General features: G+C 41.2%; 1 protein-coding gene across 1 annotated transcript in view; it reads left to right on the top strand.

Annotated features, from left to right (window-relative positions):
• Positions 1-2357: 2357 nt before the first annotated feature.
• Positions 2358-22139, top strand: part of FBXL17 (F-box and leucine rich repeat protein 17) — a 494183-nt gene continuing 474401 nt past the window's right edge. Inside the window, exons 1-3 of the mRNA XM_047778392.1 lie at positions 2358-3774; positions 16614-16736; positions 19623-19880. Of these exons, the coding sequence (XP_047634348.1) occupies positions 2779-3774; positions 16614-16736; positions 19623-19880 (1377 nt within the window). The 5' untranslated portion in view covers positions 2358-2778. The remainder of the gene's footprint in view (positions 3775-16613; positions 16737-19622; positions 19881-22139) is intronic.

Below are 22139 nucleotides of genomic sequence, written 5' to 3'. Positions count from 1 at the left end.
GTTCTGCTAGGTCTGCATAGTGCAGGCTGTCAATGTAATAATCACATGGGGAGCTTGTTCAAATCAGGTGATTCTAGGGCTCCAACTCCAGAGTCTAATTCAGCCTAAGTTTTTGAGATTCATTTGTATTGTTTCCTTCCTTCCTCCATCCCTTTTAATTGTTGAATAGTATTCCATCAAATGAGTATATCAGTTTATTACTTCTTCTACTGATGGAAAACTAGGTTGTAGACTTTGATGATCATGAATAAAGCTGCTTTGAACATTTTCGTACAAGTCTTTTTGCGGATATTGCTTTTATTTTTCTTAGGGTAATACCTGTAAGTGAAAATCCTGGCTCATAATGTAAGCTGAATTTATATGAAACAAATGTGGCCATGATTTTGACATGAAGTAATCAAAAGGCTTAGAACACTCTCTCCTTTTGTTCACAGTGCAGCCTGGAAGAGATGGCAAAGGATCTGTTGTGAGGCGTCAGGTAACTCCTGTTACTCTTAATCTCCTTCCTCACCAGTGAAGCTGTGGAGTCCTGGAAGATCCCTCCAAAGTCAGAAGGATGAGAGCTATGTGAGTAATATTTGTAAGTAAATATAGTTTGGGCAGTATGTTGATATAAATATGTGTGTAAAACCCTTTAACAAATCTTTGCCTCTAGGTTTCTTGGAATTCCATCTTACTGTGATCAAGCTTAGAAAGGGAGATCCCTGCATGTTGGCAGACCTAAAATAAAAGTCACTCCTGACAAACAGGCCTTTATTAGCAAAAGCTGATGGTATGTATGTTGGGTGAAGGCTGGGCTAGGCTGGCCACTGTGGTGGGAGTCAGGCAGGTTCAAACAACGGTCTCTAAGCTGATAGGTCTTGAATCTTGCAACTACCTCCTGAGTTCTCCCAGTTATCCTTAGTAGCGTTTAAAAACATAAGCCACCTCCAGCATATAACCAGGCTTTACCTAAAGGAAAATAGATGCCATCTCAAAGGAACTCTTTCACTTTCTTGCCAGAAATGTTCTCCTATTCATCCTTGATTTATCTTTTTCCCTTTCCTTCTGATCACAGCAAAGACAGCATCCATCCCAAGGTAATCACCATTCTGTCTTCTCAATATTCGTTTCATATGATCTCTCCTCATTTCCCTACCTCCTCCCTTATTCTGGCTCATTCCCATCAGCATTTCCAATTTTTCCCTTGTGAAAACTAACCCCTCAACACCAGGTACTGCTCTAGTTATTGCCATATCTCTCTGGTCACATTTTAGTGATACCTTCTAAAGGGTTGCCTGCAAAACCTATTTCCTTACTCATCTGGGTCTCCAAAGTCTGCCTAGAACTGTTTCTCGCACAGCAGTTACTGCATAACCATTTTTCAAGTACTGTATGATGGATGAATAGCTGGGACTCCAAGGGCGCAGATTATAAATTCATCTATAACTTGCAGTCTGGGATGTTGAATGACTCACTGGGTTTAGAAACTGTGTATAGATAATTTGATATATGCTTTCATCTTGAAATAGAATTTTGGAAAGTCAGTAGTCATCACAAGCAACAAGTATTTTATTTAATTTTAATTATTTTTTTTGTCTTTTCTAGGGCCGCACCTGCCGCCTATGGAGGTTCCCAGGCTAGGGGTTTAATCAGAGGTGTTGCTGCCAGCCTACACCAGAGCCACAGCAACACCAGATCTGAGCCGCATCTGCGACCTACAACACAACTCACGGCAACGCAGGATGATCCTTAACCCACTGAGCAAAGCCAGGGATCGAACCCGCAACCTCCTGGTTCCTAGTCGAATTCGTTAACCACTGAGCCACGACGGGAACTCCCACCAGCAACAAGTATTAAAACAAATGGAGAAACACTGCGGTGCTGCACTACCAGTGCGCCCCTCACGTGAAAACAGGGGTCCGCAACAGACCAGAGGTGCGCATCTGTCATTCCACCAGAAGGGGTCGGCTGGGACCCAGGTCGGCCTTCCGGTGGAACCCAGTTTACACCTCCTTAGAGGTCCTGGTCTCCAAGTCCGGAGGTGGGGGTGACGAGAGCCAAACGTCTCCCGGCCAATGGCAGTTCTTCAACTTACACCTACAGACGTCAGCGCGGCTGTGCCGACGGATGTCACACAGCTGGCTCGGAAGCGTCTCCTCCCGCCCCGCAAAAGGGGCGTGGGCTCTGCAAAGCCTGGGGCGACGGAAGGGAGGGGTGCTAGCTCCTTCCTGCGAGCCCCGCAACCTCGCCGGCCCGCTTCCCAGCAGTCCCTGCCTAGGGGCCGTCCCGGGTGAGCACCCGAACGCTCGTGCCACCGCCCCGAGCGCGCTACCGCCGCGGCTCCGCCCCCTTCTCCAGCGGGCCGCGCGCTCCTGCGGCTCGGAGCTGTGTCGCGGGCGCGCGCGCGGCCGGCGGAGCCGCAGTTAAAATGGTCCTAGCCGGACCCCCGCGTTCCCCCATCCGCCGCAATGACTGACTGAGCCACCGGGCCAGGGTCGGACTGGTCACCTAGCTGAGAGGCTCGCTCTCTCCGTCGCGTCCCCAAAGCTCGCGCCCATCGTTCTCCCGTCTTCCCGGGGCAAAGCATGTAGCCCCAATCGGGCGCCGGGCTGCCCGCAGCTGACGCCCCCCCCGCCCACCGTCGTGTGTGTGCCTGTGTGCGTGTGTGTGCGCAGGGCAGGCGACCCCGCCGCGGGCCCAAGGCCGAGCCAGCGAGCGGCCTGCCCCGCTGCCGGGAGCCCGGCTCTCCGGGCCTCCCTCCTTCCCGTCCCGGTCCCCCTCCTCGGGGCCTTCTATATGGGCCACCTTCTCTCGAGGGAGCCGCGTAACCGCCCGAGCCGGAAGAGGCCTCGCTGTTGCAGCTGGTGCCGCCGCCGTCGCCCTCTCCTCAGGCTACCCCGCCGGACCCCGGCCAAGGCGCCCCCGCAGCCGGCGGCGCCCCGGAGCCGGGACTGCTTCTTCCGCGGGCCCTGCATGCTTTGCTTCATCGTGCACAGCCCCGGCGCGCCCGCCCCCGCCGGCCTAGAGGAGGAGCCGCCGCTCTCGCCGCCGCCGCGGGACGGGGCCTACGCCGCGGCCGCCGCCTCGCAGCACCTGGCGCGGCGCTACGCGGCCCTGGCCGCGGAGGACTGCGCTGCCGCCGCCCGCCGTTTCCTGCTATCCTCGGCCGCCGCCGCCGCCGCTGCCGCCGCCGCTTCGGCCTCGTCGCCCGCCTCCTGCTGCAAAGAGCTGGGGCTAGCCGCGGCCGCCGCCTGGGAACAGCAGGGCCGGAGCCTCTTCTTGGCCAGCGTGGGGCCCGTGCGCTTCCTGGGGCCGCCTGCAGCCCTGCAGCTCTTCCGGGCACCGACGCCGCCTCCGCCACCGCCAGCCGAGCCCCCCACGCCCCCCGAGATGGTGTGCAAGCGGAAGGGGGCCGGGGTCCCCGCCTGCACCCCTTGTAAGCAGCCCCGCTGCGGCGGGGGGGCCTGCGGCGGCGGCGGCAGCGGCGGAGGCCCTGCGGGAGGAGGCGCCTCGCCGCCCCGGCCCCCCGACGCCGGCTGCTGCCAAGGCCCGGAACAGCAACCGCAGCCTCTCTGCCCCCCGCGCTCCTCTCCCACTTCGGAAAGTGCCCCCACAGAGGCCAGCGGGGACTCGGTCCGAGCGGGGGGCACCGCCCCCTTCCCTGCCCAGCAGCAGCACGAATGCGGCGACGCGGACTGTCAGGAACCCCCCGAAAACTCCTGCGACTGTCATAGGGAGCCACCCTCGGAAACCCCAGACATCAACCAGCTGCCGCCATCCATCCTGCTCAAGGTGGGTCTGGGCGAGTGGCGCAGGGATGCGCGCTTTCCCCCAACCCCGGCCCCCGCCTGGGAGGTTTTCTTTCTCCTCCCTCTCAGCGCGGAGGAGGGGGTTCCCTGACAGCCGGGAGCTTTTCGAAGGGGAGTTTGGGAACCCAGTGGGTTGGATGCTTAAGGCCTATTTTTTGAAGTAGAAAAACTTGGGGTCTACTGAATGTCTTGTAATAGCCTGGGTCTGTTTTGCACAATTCAGGGTTCGTCTCTTAGATTCCTAGACCACTGGTTTAGAAACTGTTCATAGGTTTTGTGTGAAATATATATTTTTTTAATCAATTGAGCACTTTACACTTACTGGGTAAAGACTTTGGATGTTAGTGTTTTAAAGTGTCCAAACAGTACTTTCAGATTTGATAGCTGCTAGTTGATGTCAATAACAATGAACTTTTATAGAGTATTTACCTTGATCAGGCGCTGTGCCAGAGCTTTGTATACATAATATCTCATTTAATCCTTCAATTAAAGCTGTGAGAGAAATTGTTAACATACTTACATGCAAGAAAAAACTGGTATTTCAGTGCCATGTGTTTTCAGTAGTAAGTTAGGCAGAAGTGGTCTTTACTTTTATGGAGCTTACAATTTAGTTGGGCTTGAAGAGGCTGGATGACTTGCCCAAGGTCACACACTGACAATAAGGGGCAGATCTTGGGAATTAAGGTCTGCCTGACTTGAAAACTCTTTCATGTATTCTATGTTGTATTGCTTTTCTACATTTTAACCCTTACGTGAAAGCATGCAGATTACCAGAAAGTAAGGACAAATGTATTTTTTGGGGGGAGATGGATGAGTGGAGAAGAGGAAGGTGTCCTGTCTCACTTTTAGCTAAGTAAAATTTGTGATTTTGTCAGTGTTAGGGATAAGCTTAGTTATGTGATAGTTTTTAGTAAGTTATTAAAAACTTATTTTTTCGCTTATTTTCCCTCTTCTCTCTTTTACACACCTGAAACTTTCTGGTGCTTAATAAATACAAATCTCCTTTTTCAGTGTGGATGATATTTAAGCTAGCCAGAAAAACCTAGATAAGAATTTGACTACTTTCATTGTGACTGAACTATATACTTGTTATGTAAACTTGTATTCAATAAACTTCCATTAGGCTTTTTGCATATTTATAATTCTGTGCATTTGGATCTGTTTATTGTGATATTATTATTTTTGTAAATAATATAGTAAGAGAGTGGGGAAGCTTAACTTTCCCTTATGTCAGAATTTATTTAGCTTATGGAGGGGTTTTTTGGGGGGAGTAATTGCCACCTCTCTATGTTTAAGGTGTGCATTTTAGGGCAGAGGGAACTTTCTTGAATCCTTTAGGTTTGTGGATGACATGGACAAATTAAATATCAACAATACTTGGTATAAAAGTTTGATTGCTGTCTTTGTCGTGATTGCTTACTTTGGTAAGTAAGATTGCTTAAAAACAAAGCAAAAACAGGTACTTTCTACTTTCTACCTAAACCATTATTTTATAAGTTAGAAAACATTTTAATATTTAAAAAAAAAGGACGGACACAGTTTCATAATAAAGAGAATTTCTGTAGACTAAGCTTATTTAACTGCTACATTGTTTTTGATTATATTTTTGCTGAAAACCTAGTCCTAGGGACATTTGGCTTACTCATTGGATTTACCCTGTGGTGTTGTAGTATTTAACATGTTATGTATATTTTCATTGCTTGTATTAGAAACTTGGATGAGGATACTCTGTGTGGGTTTCATAGTCCTAATGACCAGCACAGAGTGAGTTGAACTGTCTAGAATGAATTGAAAAAGTTTTGGGGAGCATATCCTCTGTTAACACAGTGTTCATTGCTGTCTTCTCCCCTAAGTGGAGTAACCTGGTACTCAGTAAATACTGATGAACAAATGAATGACCAGGTATTTGGGAAGTCTGCCCCGAGACACTTGGTGAATATGCCAGGCCTAAAAGGGAAGTCTGAGAAATGTTTCTGTCCTGAGTTATTACTGTTTTGAGCCACAACAGAGCCGTGTGATGGTGAAAAGTTTCAGGCTCTGTTTTGGGTGAGAACTGGAGGTGTTTGGCTTGGAGAAGAGAAGACTTAGGGGAGCTATGGCAAGTTTTTTTTTTTTTTTTTTTTAATAGTTAACCAGTGAGTTGTTGCTTAGAGAAGCACTGATCCATTACCCCCATTGAAAAGTATGCCCTACTCTCCAGATAATGGGCCAGTAGCTTCTATAATTGTATTGTCTCATCCTTTATAGCAGAAGTTACTATAGTTGTAGAAAAAGGGAATGTGGAGGGGAGAGAGTTTGGGAGAGAAACATGAGGAAATGTGATTTAAAGGATATTTTTAGGGAAATTGACTCAAGCTACCATACTTGCTCAGTTTTGGTTTTTTTGTTTTTCCTTCTTCACATATGACAAAAACAAAAGAGAAAAACTAAATTCTGTGGTGCTTCATAGGTACATTTTTGGCTCAATATCAATAAGGTTCTTTTTCTTTTTATTTTTTTATAGCTGCGCTGGGGGATGTGGAAATTCCTGGGCTAGTGATTTAATTTTAGCCGCAGCCATGGCAATGCCTTTAACCCACTGTGCCAGGCCAGAGATTGAACCCCTGCCTCTGCAGTGACCTGAGCCACTGCAGTTGGATTTTTAACGCACTGTGCCATGGTAGGAACTGTAAACATTTTTTTTTTGTCTTTTTGTCTTTTTGTCTTCTTAGGGCCGCCCTCGTGGCACATGGAGATTCTCAGGCTAAGGGTTGAATCAGAGCCTTAGCCACCGGCCTACCTCAGAGGCACAGCAACGCAGGATCTGAGCTGAGTCTGCTACCCATACCACAGCTCATGGCAACACCGGATCCCTAACCCACTGAGCGAGGTCAGGAATCGAACCCGCAACCTCATGGTTCTTAGTCATACGTGCCTCCACTATACCATGACGGGAACTGTGTAATCTCTAGACTTTGTAAATTTTGTTTTTATGTAAGAATTACTTGCTTTAAAACATTGAAATAATGTAGGTAAAGTGAAAGTTAGCCTTGGTTTACTCCTACCCTCCCATCTAGTTTATTCTCCAGAGGTAACTTACTGCTGGTACCAGTTTAGGTTGTTCTTCTAGACCTGCACTGTGGACAACAGTAGCTGCTAGCCACATGTGGCTATTTAAATTTAAAATAATTATAATGTTTGGGCTTATCAGACACAACTTAGAATAGATTTACAAGGAGATCCTGCTGAATAGCATTGAGAACTTTGTCTAGATACTCATGTTGCAACAGAAGAAAGGGTGGGGGAAAAATGTAATTGTAATGTATACATGTAAGGATAACCTGACCCCCTTGCTGCACAGTGGGAAAAAAAAAATTTAAAATAATTAAAATAAAATTTAAAGTTCAATTTCTCAGATATAGTAGGTGCATTTGAGAGATCGTAGTCATGTGTACAGTACTGGGCTGTACAGACCTGAAATATTTTTATCATTGTAGAAAGACCTGTGTAAAACTTCATGGCCTTTTTCCTAAATGATACCAAAATGTACATATTACGCAGTTTATTTCATTGACCGTACGATTTGGAGGTCTTTCCTTATTTAGGGTTTTCTTCAGTTCTTAAAAAATTATAGTTGATTTACAATATTATGCCAATTTCTGCTGTATAGCAGAGTGACCCAGACGTAGGTATATATACACATTCCTTTTCTTATTTTATCTTCCTGGGTTTCTTCATTCTTTTTGACTGTTGTCTAGTACCCCTAGTATTAAACCATACTTTATTTATTTCAGTATGGTATAATTCGATGTTTCCAATTTATTTATTTATTTGTCTTTTTACCATTTCTAGGGCCGCTCCCGTGGCATATGGAGGTTCCCAGGCTAGGGGTATAATCGGAGCTGTAGCTGCCAGCCTACACCAGAGCCACAGCAAAACCAGATCTGAGCCGCATCTGCGACCTACACCACAGCTCACGGCAATGTCGGATTGTTAACCCACTGAGCAAGGCCGGGGATTGAACCCACAACCTCATGGTTCCTAGTCGGATTCGTTAACCACTGTGCCACGACGGGAACTCCTGGTGTTTCCAATTTATTACAACTACAAACAGTGCTAATAGATGTTTTCTATGCACAGGTAGCCGTTTTTTTTAAGGATTGATTTCAAGAAGTGGAAATATGTGGAAATTTAGGGTTGAAGAATGTCAATAATTGAAAATTTAGAAAGTGCTTTCTAACTACAGGAGCTGTGTAAAAATGAAATGAATTATTTCTTGAAATGGTGAGCTTCACTGGTAATCATAATTAATGTGACTTCAGAACAGGAAGAGTCTTTTGAGGTCATCTGGTCACTCCCTAATTTTATGCATGAAGAAATAGGCTTGGAGAAGTGACTTACCCCAAAACATTTTAGATAGTGAATGGCAGACACTAGGCTGGAACTTAGCCCAGCATTTCCAGGTCTAGAGATCCTTTCATCATATGGTATAGGAGGGCCTGAATAATCTCAGATTTTGTGAAAGAAATTCCTGAATTGGAGAATGGGGAAAAGCTTACACCAGCCAGCGTGTAACTATATGAGTCAGAGACTAATTTTATAATTGGGCCAGTAGGATTGAATTGTGTCTTTAAATATAAGAAATTTGAGAGGCAGGGAATGGCTCTTCAAAGGTCAGCTGTGGGAATAGCATTTTCTTAAGTACATAAACCTGTTATATATGATCTTGGACTGGGTTCATGGATTGTTTTGGATCAGATAAGCTAGCTTCAGTGTTTACTACCTGTTGCCTATGTAACTTTAAGCAAGCTTGTCTATGCTACCATGGTTAGATTTTTATATAGTGGAACCACTATAACAGTTTTACCAAATGATAGTAAGAGGATATTTTCCTTTAAATAGTTGCTCTTTGAGTAACTGGGTGTTTTGAGATCTGTATTTAAATTTTAGAGGCTTTGTGTGCTATATGTTTAGATAACTTGCTCTCTGTCAACAGACTCTTCTTTCCAAAGGAAACCAGATAAGACCCAAAGTCTAGCACCCCTATTAGAAAACTGCCTCTCCAAGCATGTATCTCTGATAATGTGCCTGTAGGTATCAAATCTGTATTTTTATAGCTCTATTACCAATAGGTTGCTTTAGTGATCAAGGAAGAGTTTTTATAAGAGAAATATGCTTTGGAGGAAAACTTGTGTACCTGATCTATTTTTTTTTCCAGATGTGAAAGCAATGGAAATAGGAGTTGAAGACAAGAAGTAATGCTATTTTTTTTTAAGAGCTTTTAATGTAGATTACTAGTGGGTAAGAGGGATTAAGTTACATGTAGCATTTCATGAATGCTTTGACTTTAAGGCTGCAGTACCATATAAATTCTAGAAGGTATGTCTCTGGAGTCCTAGGGATGGTTTTAGCTGCTGCTGAAATGGGGTGTCTTTAGGAAGTCAAGTTCAACGTTTTTCTTTGCTGAAGAGTGCCAAGTAATCTTGGATAACATAATCAAATCAGACTACCAAGGAGTTCCTGTTGTGGCTCTGTGGGTTAAGAACCCTACGAAGTACCTGTGAGGATGCCGCTTCATTCCCTGTCTTCACTCAGTGTGTTAAGGGTCTGGTGTTGCTGCAAGCTGCACCATAGGGCACAGATTCGGCTTGGATCTGGCATTGCTGTGCTGTAGGCCAGCAGCTGTAGCTTTAATCGAACCCCTAGCCCAGGAACTTCCATATGACACAGGTGGGACCATAAAAGGAAAAAAAAAAAAAATCAGGCTTCTGAAAGGTGAGATTTGTTTTCTTCTAATTTTGAGAAGTGTATATGCTTTGGTGCTGTAATCAGTAGCTGTCAAGGAGGGTAACCTTGAGCTCTTCTTTACCAACTTGGGATACCAGGTTGTATAAATGATAGGGAATGTAAGGGAAGATATGTGAAGGCAGATGTGGAGGTGCTTGATATTAAAATAACAGTTTCTTCAAGAATTGCTTACCCTTGCTTAAATATCCTATTTTGTGCTTATCCAGAATCTTGAAGCAACAAGTATATATTGTCCAGTACAGAGAAATATAGCTATTATTTTGTAATGACTTTAATGGAGTATAATCTATAAACATTGTATCACTATATTATATACTTGAAACTAATATTGTAAATCATCTATACTTCAGTTAAAAGTAAAGAATCTTGCCCACGTCTTGGCCAATTTGGAATCCAAGTGATGAGGTAACGTCATCTATGTGGAGGAAGAAGCTGGCACAATGATGCAGGCTTGGTTGTCTCACTCTGCCCTCTAAAGGGTCTTTGAGCAGCAATAGTACCTGATAACAGCTACTTTACTTAGTATTCAGATCTTAGCTTCTCCATACCGTTCTCCACTAAGCAGAACCAGTGTTACCTGGAGAAATGACTTACTCCAGGGATGGGACAAGGAAAGCACAAGATAAGCGTAGAATATTTTGTACCAGAACACAAGGAGGTGCTCAGAGAATAATGGAGATATGTAAAAGGGACAAATCATTTCATATATCTCCTCCTAAAATACTTAAAAGAATCTTCTGTTTTCTTGAATTCTGTGACTAGCTTTAGAATAAAATGTATATAAACTTCCGACTTTTCTATAGACTAACACTTGGTGGTAATAGTTGGGATTTTATTAGTTAGTTGTGCTTTAAGTTTTGATAATTGTGAGAGAAAATTTTAAATTATAGATGAGATGGTCAGTATAAAATAGTCTCAGGTTTTACTTCTTTTCACTTATTTCTATAAATTGCATAAAACCTGGGTTCTCACAAACCTTAACTCCTTTTACTGGTGATACCTGATAGCAGAGAAGATCTTTCCATCAAGAAATGAGTTGGCCAAATGTAGGTGTTGGTATGGTTGATTTTTTTTTTATTATTTATTTTTTTATTTTTAGGGCTGCACTAGTGGCATATCAAAATTCCCAGGCTAGGGATTCATTTGGAGCTATAGCTGCTGGCCTATGCCACAGCAACACCAGATCCGAGCCATATCTGTGATCTACACCACAGCTCATGGCAATGCTGGATCATGAGCGAGGCCAGGGATTGAACCTGTGTCCTCAAGGATATTCTTCATCATTGCTGAGCCACATCAGGAACTCCAGTTTTTAAGTAATATATATAATATAAAATTCCATGGGATGTCTATGACCAACAGTGTGTTCTCTGGAAGCTTTTTTGTCTGATGTATCTTCTGAAACCTTACATCAGTGCTCTTGTCAAAATAGAATCTTTTGGAGTTCCTTCCGTTGTGGCTCCATGGAAGCGAACCTGACTAGTATCCATGAGGATTCAAGTTCAACCCCTGGCCTTGCTCAGTGGTTTAAAGATCCGGCATTGCTGCAAGCTGTGCTGTAGGTCACAGTTTCGATTCGGATTCTACACTGCTGTGGTTGTGGTGTAGGCCAGCTGCTATAACTCTGATTCCACCCCTAGCCTGGGAACTTCCATATGTGGCAGGTGCAGCTCTAAAAGAAAGGAAGGAAGAAAAAAGAACAAAAAGATAAAATCTTTCACCACTTAGAAATAACAGTCTGGTTCTGTTTAGTTCAGATTATATTATTAATGTAATTTGTGCCTTTTCTGGTAATTAATAGTGTAGTCTTATTGTCCATACGTGCCTCTAAAGATCAAGAATATTAGGCTTGTTTGCAACCCAAGTCTTGACTAGAAGTCATTGCTATTTTCCAATATCCATTCCCCTTATATTCTTTTTAGTAGCAGGACCCACTGTGTTCTAGCTAGGCATATGACCACCTAACTAGAAACTATTTCTTAGCCTCTCTCATAGACAGGGGTGGTTGTGTGATTAAATATTAGGTAATACGATGTGAGTGGAAACAGTGTATACAACTTGCAAGTCATACTATAAAAGGTAGCTGCTTATTCCTTGCTTCCTCTTACCTTTTCCAGGGCTAGACCACCTGGATTAAAACAGTATGTCAACCCTATAAATTAGGGCACTGATGAAAGAGCAACAAGATATAAAATGATAGGCGTCTGGATCTTCTACAGCCTTCGAGTACCTACTTGGCTTGAACTACTGTCAGGTTCAAACCATTGCTAACAGATCTCTGTTAAAGTAAGCAGTTTCATAGCTTGATGCAAGTGCCAGCTCACTTTTTTTCAGTATCATTTTTTTTTCTCTTTATTAAATAGAAGTGTTGTTCCAGGCCAGTCCTTTACAGACCCAAGTTTTCTTTCTTCAAAGAAACCTTTGAAATGCTCTTTCTCTTGAATCCCAAATTATCCAGAGATAATTCAGAAATGCCTTTCACTATATAATCTTAAAGCCAGTGAACAAATCTCATGCCTTAGTCTGTCTTCTCCAGAAGCCTAGGTACATGTGCATAGATGTTTGTTAAATGAATTAAGAAAATAGCATGGGGCAGAGTGGTTATTTTCTGGGGAGTTAGGATATGGGCACGATAGCATTTTAATGACAAAAGCGGGAATATTTAAACATGTGTTAGATATTTATTTCTGTTTAACAAATTATACAGTTTAAAGCCACAAAAACTTATTACCTCATATTTTCTTTTTTCTTTTTCTTTTTTTATCTTTTTGGGGCCACACCTGTGGCATATGGAGGTTCCTAGGCTAGGGGTGGAATTGGAGCTGTAACCAGTAGCCTACATCACAGCCATAGCAGTGTGGGATCTGAGCCACGTCTGTGACCTACACCACAGCTCATAGCAATGCCAGATCCTTAACCCACTGAGCGAGACCAGGAATCAAACCTGCGTCCTCACGGATTCTAGTCAGATTTGTTTCTACTGAGCCATGATGGGAACTCCTATTATATCATATTTTCCATAAGTTAGGAATCCCTTTGTGACTTAGCTAGGTCCCTCTGATCCAAGGTCTCTTATGAGACTATAATCAAGGTATTTGTTGGGACTTGAAAATTTTCACCCAAGCTTACTCATGTGTTTGTGGGCAGGCTTTAGGTCCTCACTGGCTCCTGGCTAGATGCTGAAGCTCCTTGCCATCCCATGTGGACTTCTCCGTGAGGCTAGGCACAATATGGCAGCCTACTTCTGGTAGAGCAACAGAGCCAGGAACGGCCAAAAGGAAGGCCACAGTGTTTTTACCCCAATCCCAGAAGTAACATGCTGTCTCTTCTACCATAATCTGTTCATTAGAAATGATGCATTCAGTAAATCCATCTTACACTCAAGAGGAGAGGATAACACGGGTGTAAATATCAGGAGATAGGGTAATTGAGGACCATTTTGTAGGTTGACTGCCACAAACCATATGCAAAGATCTATTAAATATGCATTGATATTTCAGCTTAGTATTTCGCTTTTTCACTTTTATCTAACTTTGCTGGTCTGGTTTCATTGTCTTTTGACCCACTTATTAAATTTCCCTTCACCTGAATAAGACACATCTGGGTACACCTAGATTCAGTCAAATATCTGTTAATTATAACAATCATCTCACTTTTTGGTAAAAAGCTAAGGTTTGAAGGAGGTACTGTCCAAAGTCAGACACATTTTAAACACGGTGTTTCTATATTCCACGTATCTTGTGTCAGTTTAGGGACAAATTAGCCCTTTAAAACCATGTAGTCCTTCAACCTTAAATAAATGACCTAGTCTCCATGAATCTTTTGTTTCTCCTCTATAAAATGAGGAGGATGAGCATAAAAATGTCCATAAGAGAGGCACTTGCAACTTGGGCTGCAGGAGTTTGGTGAGTCCTTTCCACTATATGCATATTTTGCCCAGTTATATACATATATATTCAGTATATATATTCTCTCGATATAGATAACTGGGCAGAATTGCCCAAAACTATTTGGGCTTTGGAAGTTGACCATAGGTAGACAGCAAATTGAGATGCATTATTCTTAGGAAAGCTGCTAGATAGAAGTCTACATCATACATCAGTCTTGCATGTGGCCCTTACTGTGCCCCCAGTACCTTTTGCAAGAATCAGGAGTTTGGGAAACCAGCAGCTTTGGTGTCTTAAGAAGGTAATTCCATTTGGGGCAGTGAGTAACTACCTGTATTTGTCAAACTAAAAGTGATGAACTTGGTAGGAAAAAAGTGGTGAAAACCCACCTATTTGCCGATCTCATGTTATCGTGCTGGGATGAATAGGAGACGAGCCAGGAATTTAACAGGTCAACTTGGGAAATGAGGGAACATAAAAGAATAATAAGGTCTTCATGTATTTTTGGCTTAATGTGAAACCATGCACATGTGCAGGGAAAACTGAGAGTATCTAGTAGAAAGCAAGGGCCAAAGCAGAATTGAGAACTGGCTAAACTTTGAATTGCTCTTCCCATCCCAGATACAGATTAAAGAGCAGGCTGGAGGTGTTTGAGCATATCTTTGCCCAAATAACTAGCTGAAAACTAGGCAACTTAGAAACAGGTTGACCTCCATAGGAAGCTAGGCTAAAAATAGGTGATGAAGAGTTAAACTTGGGGAGTTACTGTCATGGGGCAGTGAAAATGAGTCTGACTAGGAACCATGAGGTTGCAGGTTTGATCCTTGGCCTTTCTCAGTGGGTTAAGGATCCAGTGTTGCCATGAGCTGTGTGTAGGTCGCAGACGTGGCTCGGATCCTGCATTGCTGTGGCTGTGGTGTAGGCTGGCAGCTATAGCTCCGATTCAGCCCCTAGCCTGAGAACCTCCATATGCCGTGAGTACAGACCCCCGACAAAAAAAAGCAAAAAAAAAAAAAAAGAGTTAAACTTGGAGTTCCCGTTGTGGTGCAGCAGAAATGAAACTGACTAGCATCATGAGGATACAGTTCAATCCCTGGCCTCGCTCAGTGGGTCAGGAGTCCAGCATTGCTGTGAGCTGTGGTGTAAGGTTGCAGATGTGGCTTGGATCCTGTGTTGCTGTGGCTGTGGCATAGGCTGGCAGCTGTAGCTTCAATTCAGCTCCTAGCCTGGGAACTTCCATGTGCTGCAGGTGTGGCACTAAAAAAGTGCCCCCCCCCCAAAAAAAAAGAATTAAAACTTGAACAGAGACATCCAAACTGCAGGGGACTCAGATCCTCCTGTTTAAGGCCAGGGATTGAAGTTGAATAAAAATTTATGAAAAGTAAATCAGATTCCAGAGTTGCCACAATATGTTATCTAAACTGTCTAGTTTTGAATGAAAAATTAGAGACTTGTAAAGAGAAAAAAAATGTGACCTATCCTGAGAGAAAAGAAAGCAGTTAATCGAAACTGGACAGGCACAGGTATTAGACTTAGCAGATAAAAACCTCAAACTGCTATTATAAACATGTTAAAAGAATGGAAGGAAACATTATTCAAATTATAGGAGAATATGGTAACATTGACCCAACAAATGGGAAATTTCAATAGAAAGAAATGTAAACTATAAAAAAAGCATTTTTGATGCTGTTGCAAATAGAAGTGCTTTCTTATTTCTGAATTGTTCATTTTTAGTATTTAGAAATACTTAACTCTACATTTTCTGTATATAAGATCATGATATCTGTGACTACAACATTTTGATTCTTCCTATCCAGTCTGGATGCCTTTTATTTCTTTTCTTGAATAATTGCCCAGGCTGGAATCTCTAGTACAGAGTTGCATAGAAGTGGAGATAAAAGTCTTTGTCTTGTTCCTCATCTCAGAGGAAGACTTTTAGTCTTTTACCATTAAGTGTGGTGGTATCTGTGGGATTTTTATACAGGCAATCTATCACCTTAAGGAAGTTTCCTTTTATTTTTCCTAGTTTCTGAGTATTTTTTTTTTTTTTAATCAAGAAAGAGTATTGGCTTCTGTCAAATGCTTTTTCTGCATTAATTGGGATGGTAAGTTTTTAAAAAAATCTTCACTATTAATGTATGTTCAATGGTTGGTTTTTTTTTTTTTTTTGTATGTTGAACAGTTTTGCATTCCTGGAATAAATCCCACTTGGCATGGCTTAAGATCCTTTTAATATGCTGCTAGATGCAGTTTACTAATACTCTTGACCCTTGAACAACATGGATTTGAACTGTGCAGGTCTTCTTACATGCAGATTTTTTTAAATAGTAAATATTAAAATAATATGCAGTCCTTGGTTGGTTGAGTCTGTGGGTGAGGAACTGTATATCGGGAGGGTAAACTATAAGTTATACTTGGTTTTTTGACTCTATTAAGCGTCAGGACCCCTAACCTCTGTATTGTTCAAGGGTCAAATGTATTTTGTTAAGGTTTTTGCATCTAAATTCTTAAGGGACTTTAGTCTACAGTTTTTTTTTTTTTTTGGGGGGGGTGTCTTTGGCTTTGGTATCAGGGTAACACTAACCTCATAGAATATGTTAGCAAGAGTTTCCCTTCTGCTGCAACTTTGGAAAAAATTTAAGAAGGATTTATATTTGTTCTTCTTTAATCATATCGCTATTGAGGCTATTTGGTCCTTGGCCTTTGTTGGAAGCTTTTAGATTGCTGATTCAGTATTTTTACTTGTTAAGGGTCTATTCAAATTTTCTATTTTTTCCTGTTCAGGTTTTTTTGTATATTTCTGGAAGTTTGTCTTTTTCATCTAGGTTATCTTATTTGTTGTCATACTATTGTTTATAGTACTCTCTTTTAAATCTTTCTATTTTTGTAAGTTTGGTAATAATGTCTCTTTTTATCCATGATTTTAGTTATGTGAGTGTTTGTTTGATTTTTTTTTTTCCCTCTTAGTTTTGTTCTTAGCTCCTCTGTAACATACTTCCTCTTTAGGACAGTCCATAACAATGATGGCCACTTGTACTTAAGATGGTTTTCTGTTTTAAAAAGTTAATTTTTTTCTAACTAATAAAAACATTGTAATGTGCTTTTAAAATGCCTAGCACATATTATATGGTTCTTTTTTTATACACAGATATTTTCCAATTTATCCCTGGATGAGCGTTGCCTTTCTGCATCATTGGTGTGCAAGTACTGGCGTGACCTTTGTTTAGATTTCCAGTTTTGGAAGCAGCTGGATCTTAGTAGTCGTCAGCAGGTATGGAATCTAATTCTGAAGAAACACTCACTTTGTTTTGACCTACCCCAAAAGTACCTTTTTCCTCTTCAGAAATCGCTTCTTTCGCTTTACTTTTCCAAAATAGTTCAAATGACTATATAATTCTGTACTTTAGTAATAATATATATATATTTTTTCAAATTTACGGTGAAGCTAGGTTCCTGTGGCGAAGAAGGTATTTTTTAGTTTGGGTTACTTTTTAATCCTCTGCGTTCATCCTCTTTGTTTCTCTCCCACCTTTCTTTGGCTATCTTTTTTGAAAAGTTATTAAACTTTCCCCTCCTTGGAGGGTCATTTTATGGATGGTAGTTTAATAGTAGAAAATGATGGCAAACATTTGTGTAGTACTGCTGATGTGCCATGTACATACACGTGTGAGCCTTATATATATTCATTTGATCAGCAACCTTATGAGTTGATTATCCCTATTAATATATAATAATTGTTATTATACTCTTTTGTTTTTTTGTCTTTTTAGGGTTACAGGCATATGAAAGTTCCCAGGCTAGGGGTCGAATCAAAGCTGCAGCTGCCGGCCTACACCACAGCCACAGCAATGCCAGATCCAAGCCGCGTGTCAACCTACACCACAGCTCTTGACAACGTTGAATCCTTAACCCACTGAGCCGGACTAGGGATCAAACCCGCGTCCTCATGGGTATTAGTTGGGTTTATTAATGCTGATCCACAGCGTGACCTCCTCTTATAGTATTATTTTATATGTAGAAATGGAAGCAAAGTGAAAAAAGATAACTTACTTTCTTTTCCTTTTGTTTTCTTTCTTTCTTTTTGTTGCATTTTAGGGCTGCACTTGTGGCATAAGGAAGTTCCAGGCTAGGGTCGAGATGGAGATACAGCTGTCCTTGAATATAGTGATATCACTGATGTGGAAGGTGGTTCACATTAAAGACTCTTGGGATTTGGTATAAGTTAGCTCTGTCACATCACCAGTGGTATATGTGTGTGTTTATAACACATATACTTTAAACAAAATAAGCAAGTCTTGCGCATTTGTGTGTAAGTTTTCTTTTTGTTTTTCTGCCTCCTTGGTAAGAGGTTAAAACAATGTCATTACCTGCCTGGGTTCATGAAATTTGTGTCCAGAGGGAATGATGAATATTTAGTTAGTTGTGGCTGGTAGAGTGGAGAGAGGTAATGTGAAGCAGTCCATTGGCCCTTTACTTCATTCGTCTTGGATATCTGAGCTATTTGTTACAAACTCAGACTAAGAATAGCTTTTCTTCTCTGCTGGTAGTTAGGTCTGAAGATGAAAAAAGAAAAAAAAGATATGTTCTTTCCAACAAACAAATAAAGGAAGTTTGAACTTGGCTTTTACTCCTAGTACCCCTCAAAACTCCAGATCTTTCTTACTTTGTAAATTGCATCATATGTGCTTCCTCTCACCATTCATATTACTCAGAAGACTTAAATAATGTTAACTGTTTGTTTTTTTTTTTTTTGAAATATGATTGGTCAGGGAATGTGTTTTTAAAAATTGTTTAAAAACTTGAGATAGCTGAGTTTTTCACCAGATGAATTTTAAGGCTTACCTATATATTTAGCTTTGAGTCTTTTGAGAAAAGCTCTTGATGTGACTTTTGCATATAGTCTTCGGTGCGCTGATAGCCAAATGATATATTTTCTAAGTTGTGGATTTAGTTATATGTGATGTATTTGGATAGAAGTAGTAAAATAATTGAAATTTATACTCCCTGGTCGGTATCATCTAATATTAAGTGTGAAAAGTCAAGATTCATACATCGTAAGACTGATATATACTCTTTGTTCGGTTAAGAACAGAACCAACTCAAAATCTCAATACAGTTTTGTTTGTGGGGAGTTTTTAGTGAATTTGAAGGTTTCATTAAAGTAAGTTTTCCTAACAAGGATGGATTTTTTAGGCTTTTAATGAAACACGTATATTATCTCTTGGTGTTTTCTGACACCAGATGTGTGTTTTTTCCATTCTAACAACAAATTCTCCAATGCCAACCAGGTGTCCAACAATTCAGTTCAATCCTGACACTTAACTCCTGGAGTTAGTACAGACCTCAGAGGTTAATTGCTCAGTCCCAGAAGACTGTCCCCTCTTTTAATGCTAGTCTCAAGTCCCAAGAGCCACCTGTACTCTTGACTGACCAGCTGTAAATTTGAGAGTTCCTCCAACCCCCTCCTCAGGTTTGATAATTTGCTAGATTGATCAGGACTCAGGAAAATACTTGTCTTTACTGGCTTATTATAAAGGTTATAACTCAGGACCAGCCAAATGGAGAAGATGCATAGGGCAAGGTATGGGGAAAGAGAGTATGGAGTTTCTAAATCCTCTCCGGGCATATCACCCTCCAAGCACTTTGATTTATTTACCAACCCAGAAGCCTTTCACATCTCATTGTTTAAGAGTTTTTATTACCCAGGTTCCAGCTCTCCTCCCCCCTCACAGGAAGCCATAAGATGGAGGTTAAAGTTTCCACCCTCTAATCACATCGTGTTTGGTCTTTCTGTTGACCAGCCCCCATCCTGAAGCTGTCCAGGGGCCCCTACTTTAGTCATTTCATTAGTATAAACTTAGGAATAGTCAAAATGGGCTTGTTAACAATAACAAAAGACATTCCTATCACTCAGGAAATTCCGAGGGCTTTAGGAGCTCTCTTCCAGGAACTGGAGGCAAAGACCAAATATCTTTTTTATTATACCACAGTTCTTACTATGCTTTAATATCTAAGTAAGAAGGTTTTCTATTGATTGTAATTTTTATGCTGTAATCTAATTATTATTTATTGGGGAAAATTTAATAAATGGGTAGAAAGTTTCTACTATTTTAGCAAAGGTTTAAATTTATTGTCTTTTTTTCCTCCCCTCTCATAGGTCACTGATGAATTATTGGAAAAAATTGCATCAAGAAGTCAAAATATAATTGAAATCAACATTTCTGATTGTCGCAGTATGTCTGATACTGGCGTATGTGTTCTAGCATTTAAATGTCCTGGACTACTTAGGTATACAGCCTACAGGTGTAAGCAGCTTTCTGACACCTCTATTATTGCGGTTGCCTCTCACTGTCCTTTACTTCAGAAAGTTCATGTAGGCAACCAGGACAAACTTACTGACGAAGGACTCAAACAGGTAAATTTTAGCATCTACAAAATGGTTTTACTTGTGTTAACATGTTTTCTTGTAGCAACATCTTGAAATGTTGTTATGTTAAAAGTGATACTCAGAGACTAAAGTAATACATGCTTTACATTTTTATGTATTGAGGAATGTTTGGGTTAGTGAACTAGGGTACCACATGGCTATTTAAAACAAAATTAACTTTTTTGTATTTTGTAGTTGTGTCTGAACTTCTTTGACCTGCCATTCTATTAATTTATTCTTTTGTTACTTAAATTTTGTACCAGATTTTGCTTTAGGTAACAATAATATGCAGTTTGTGTCAGCGTGAGGGTTTTTTGTTTGTTTGTATTTTTGCGCTACCTCATGGCATTTAGAGTTCCTGGGCCAGGAATCAAATCCGAACTGAGGTTGCAACTACTTTGCAGCAGTGGCAACACCAGATCCTTTAACCTGCTGCAGAGGGCTGGGGGTTGAACCTGCTTCCTGGCACTGCAGAGATACCACCAATCCTGTTGTGCCATAGCAGAACTCCATCATGAAGTTTTAAAAATTAACTTTTAGTTCCCCTTTTATGTTACTAGATGATATGCTTACATGTTTTAAAATATCTTTTTTAAGGCATAAATGGAAGTTCAAGTTAAGGAGTATGAAATGAAGAAAAAGGTGGTAATTACATATATTTGGCACAGCACTTGTATTAAATATAGTATCATGCATTTTCTCTTTGATTCACTTTCTTTGGAAGTGGTGTTTAAGGTTTCTTGTCTCAGAGCGGATACTGAATGGGTTCTATGTGCCAGTCCCTAGTTTTTTTTTTGTCTTTTTAGGGCCGCACCTGTGGCATATGGAGGTTCCCAGGCTTGAGGTCTAATCGGACCTACAGCTGCCAGCCCATGCCACAGCAACACCAAATCCGGGCCGAGTCTGTGACCTACACCACAGCTCATGGCAATGCCGAATCCTTAACCCACTGAGCGAGGCCAGGGATCGAACCTGTGTCCTCATGGATGCTAGCCAGATTCATTTCCACTGAGCCATAATGAGAACTCCCACCAGTTCCTGACTTTTGAATGTTCTAAATATTTAGTAATGTTTCTACTATTGTACCAGACATGTTTTATATTTTTGTATTTAACCCTTGAACTAACTTCGTGAAATAGGTAGTATTAAACTCATTTGTAAAGGAAGAGATTAAGGTTTAGAGAGATTAACAAACTTGCCTCATGTTTAGCAGATGGTGGACCTAGGATTTGAAGCCTGGATTCTTCAAAGCCCTACTCTCTTTTCGCTTTTCCATGCCAATAGATGATACTCTTCAGACTTCAAATAAAGGAGCCTGCTCCAAGAGGGCAGAGACTTTGCACATTTATCACTATCCACAGTATCCTTGGCAAACATTTGTTTAAAAGAAGAATTAATTCATAATTCCATTCAATAATTTTGTCAGATTTATTTTTTAAATTTAGAATTGGGATATAGTCCTAATACTTCACAGTAAAAGCAGAGTATTAATAGAGTCCTAGATTTAAATCTGATCTGAGATGAAATCAGAAGTAAAGAATAAATAAATGTTTAAATCAGATCCCTAAATTTAAATATTACATATGAATTAATTGAAATTGGCTCAGTGTTAGAAGAAATTTGGAAAGACTCTATCCTAAATAGTACTGAGTGTATAAATCCAATATATGTATTAATAATGCTGCTAGAATTTATAAGGAAGCCTATTTTATCTGTAAAGGCTACTTTTGCAATAACAGTCTTACTTGAGATATTTGTCCTATCTGTTTTTGCTGTATGCTAGATTATTCACTAGCAAAGCATCTTATGAAGTTCTTAAATCTATTAAAACAAATTAATCTTTAAAGTAAATTATAAAAAAATTTATAGACATGGCCTAATTTTTTTGTTATTGAAATTTGTCAGCAAATTGTACTTCACAATGAACTATTTAAAAAATGTTTATTAAGAAATGGATTTGGAGTTCCCTCTTTGGCTCAGTGGGTTAAGAACCTGACATGGTGTCCATGAGGATGTGCGCTCGATTCCTGGTCTTGCTCAGTAAGTTAAGGATCCAGTTTTTTCTTTTTTTTTGTCTTTGCTATTTCTTTGGGCCGCTCCCGTGGCATATGGAGGTTCCCAGGCTAGGGGTCGAATCAGAGCTGGAGCCACCGGCCTACGGCAGAGCCACAGCAGCGCGTCTGCAACTTACACCACAGCTCACGGCCACGCCGGATCGTTAACCCACTGAGTAAGGGCAGGGACTGA

This window comes from Phacochoerus africanus, chromosome 4, assembly GCF_016906955.1.
Source record: "Phacochoerus africanus isolate WHEZ1 chromosome 4, ROS_Pafr_v1, whole genome shotgun sequence".
Taxonomy (NCBI): Eukaryota; Metazoa; Chordata; class Mammalia; order Artiodactyla; family Suidae; genus Phacochoerus; species Phacochoerus africanus.
This window is presented reverse-complemented; position numbering and strand designations above follow the sequence as displayed.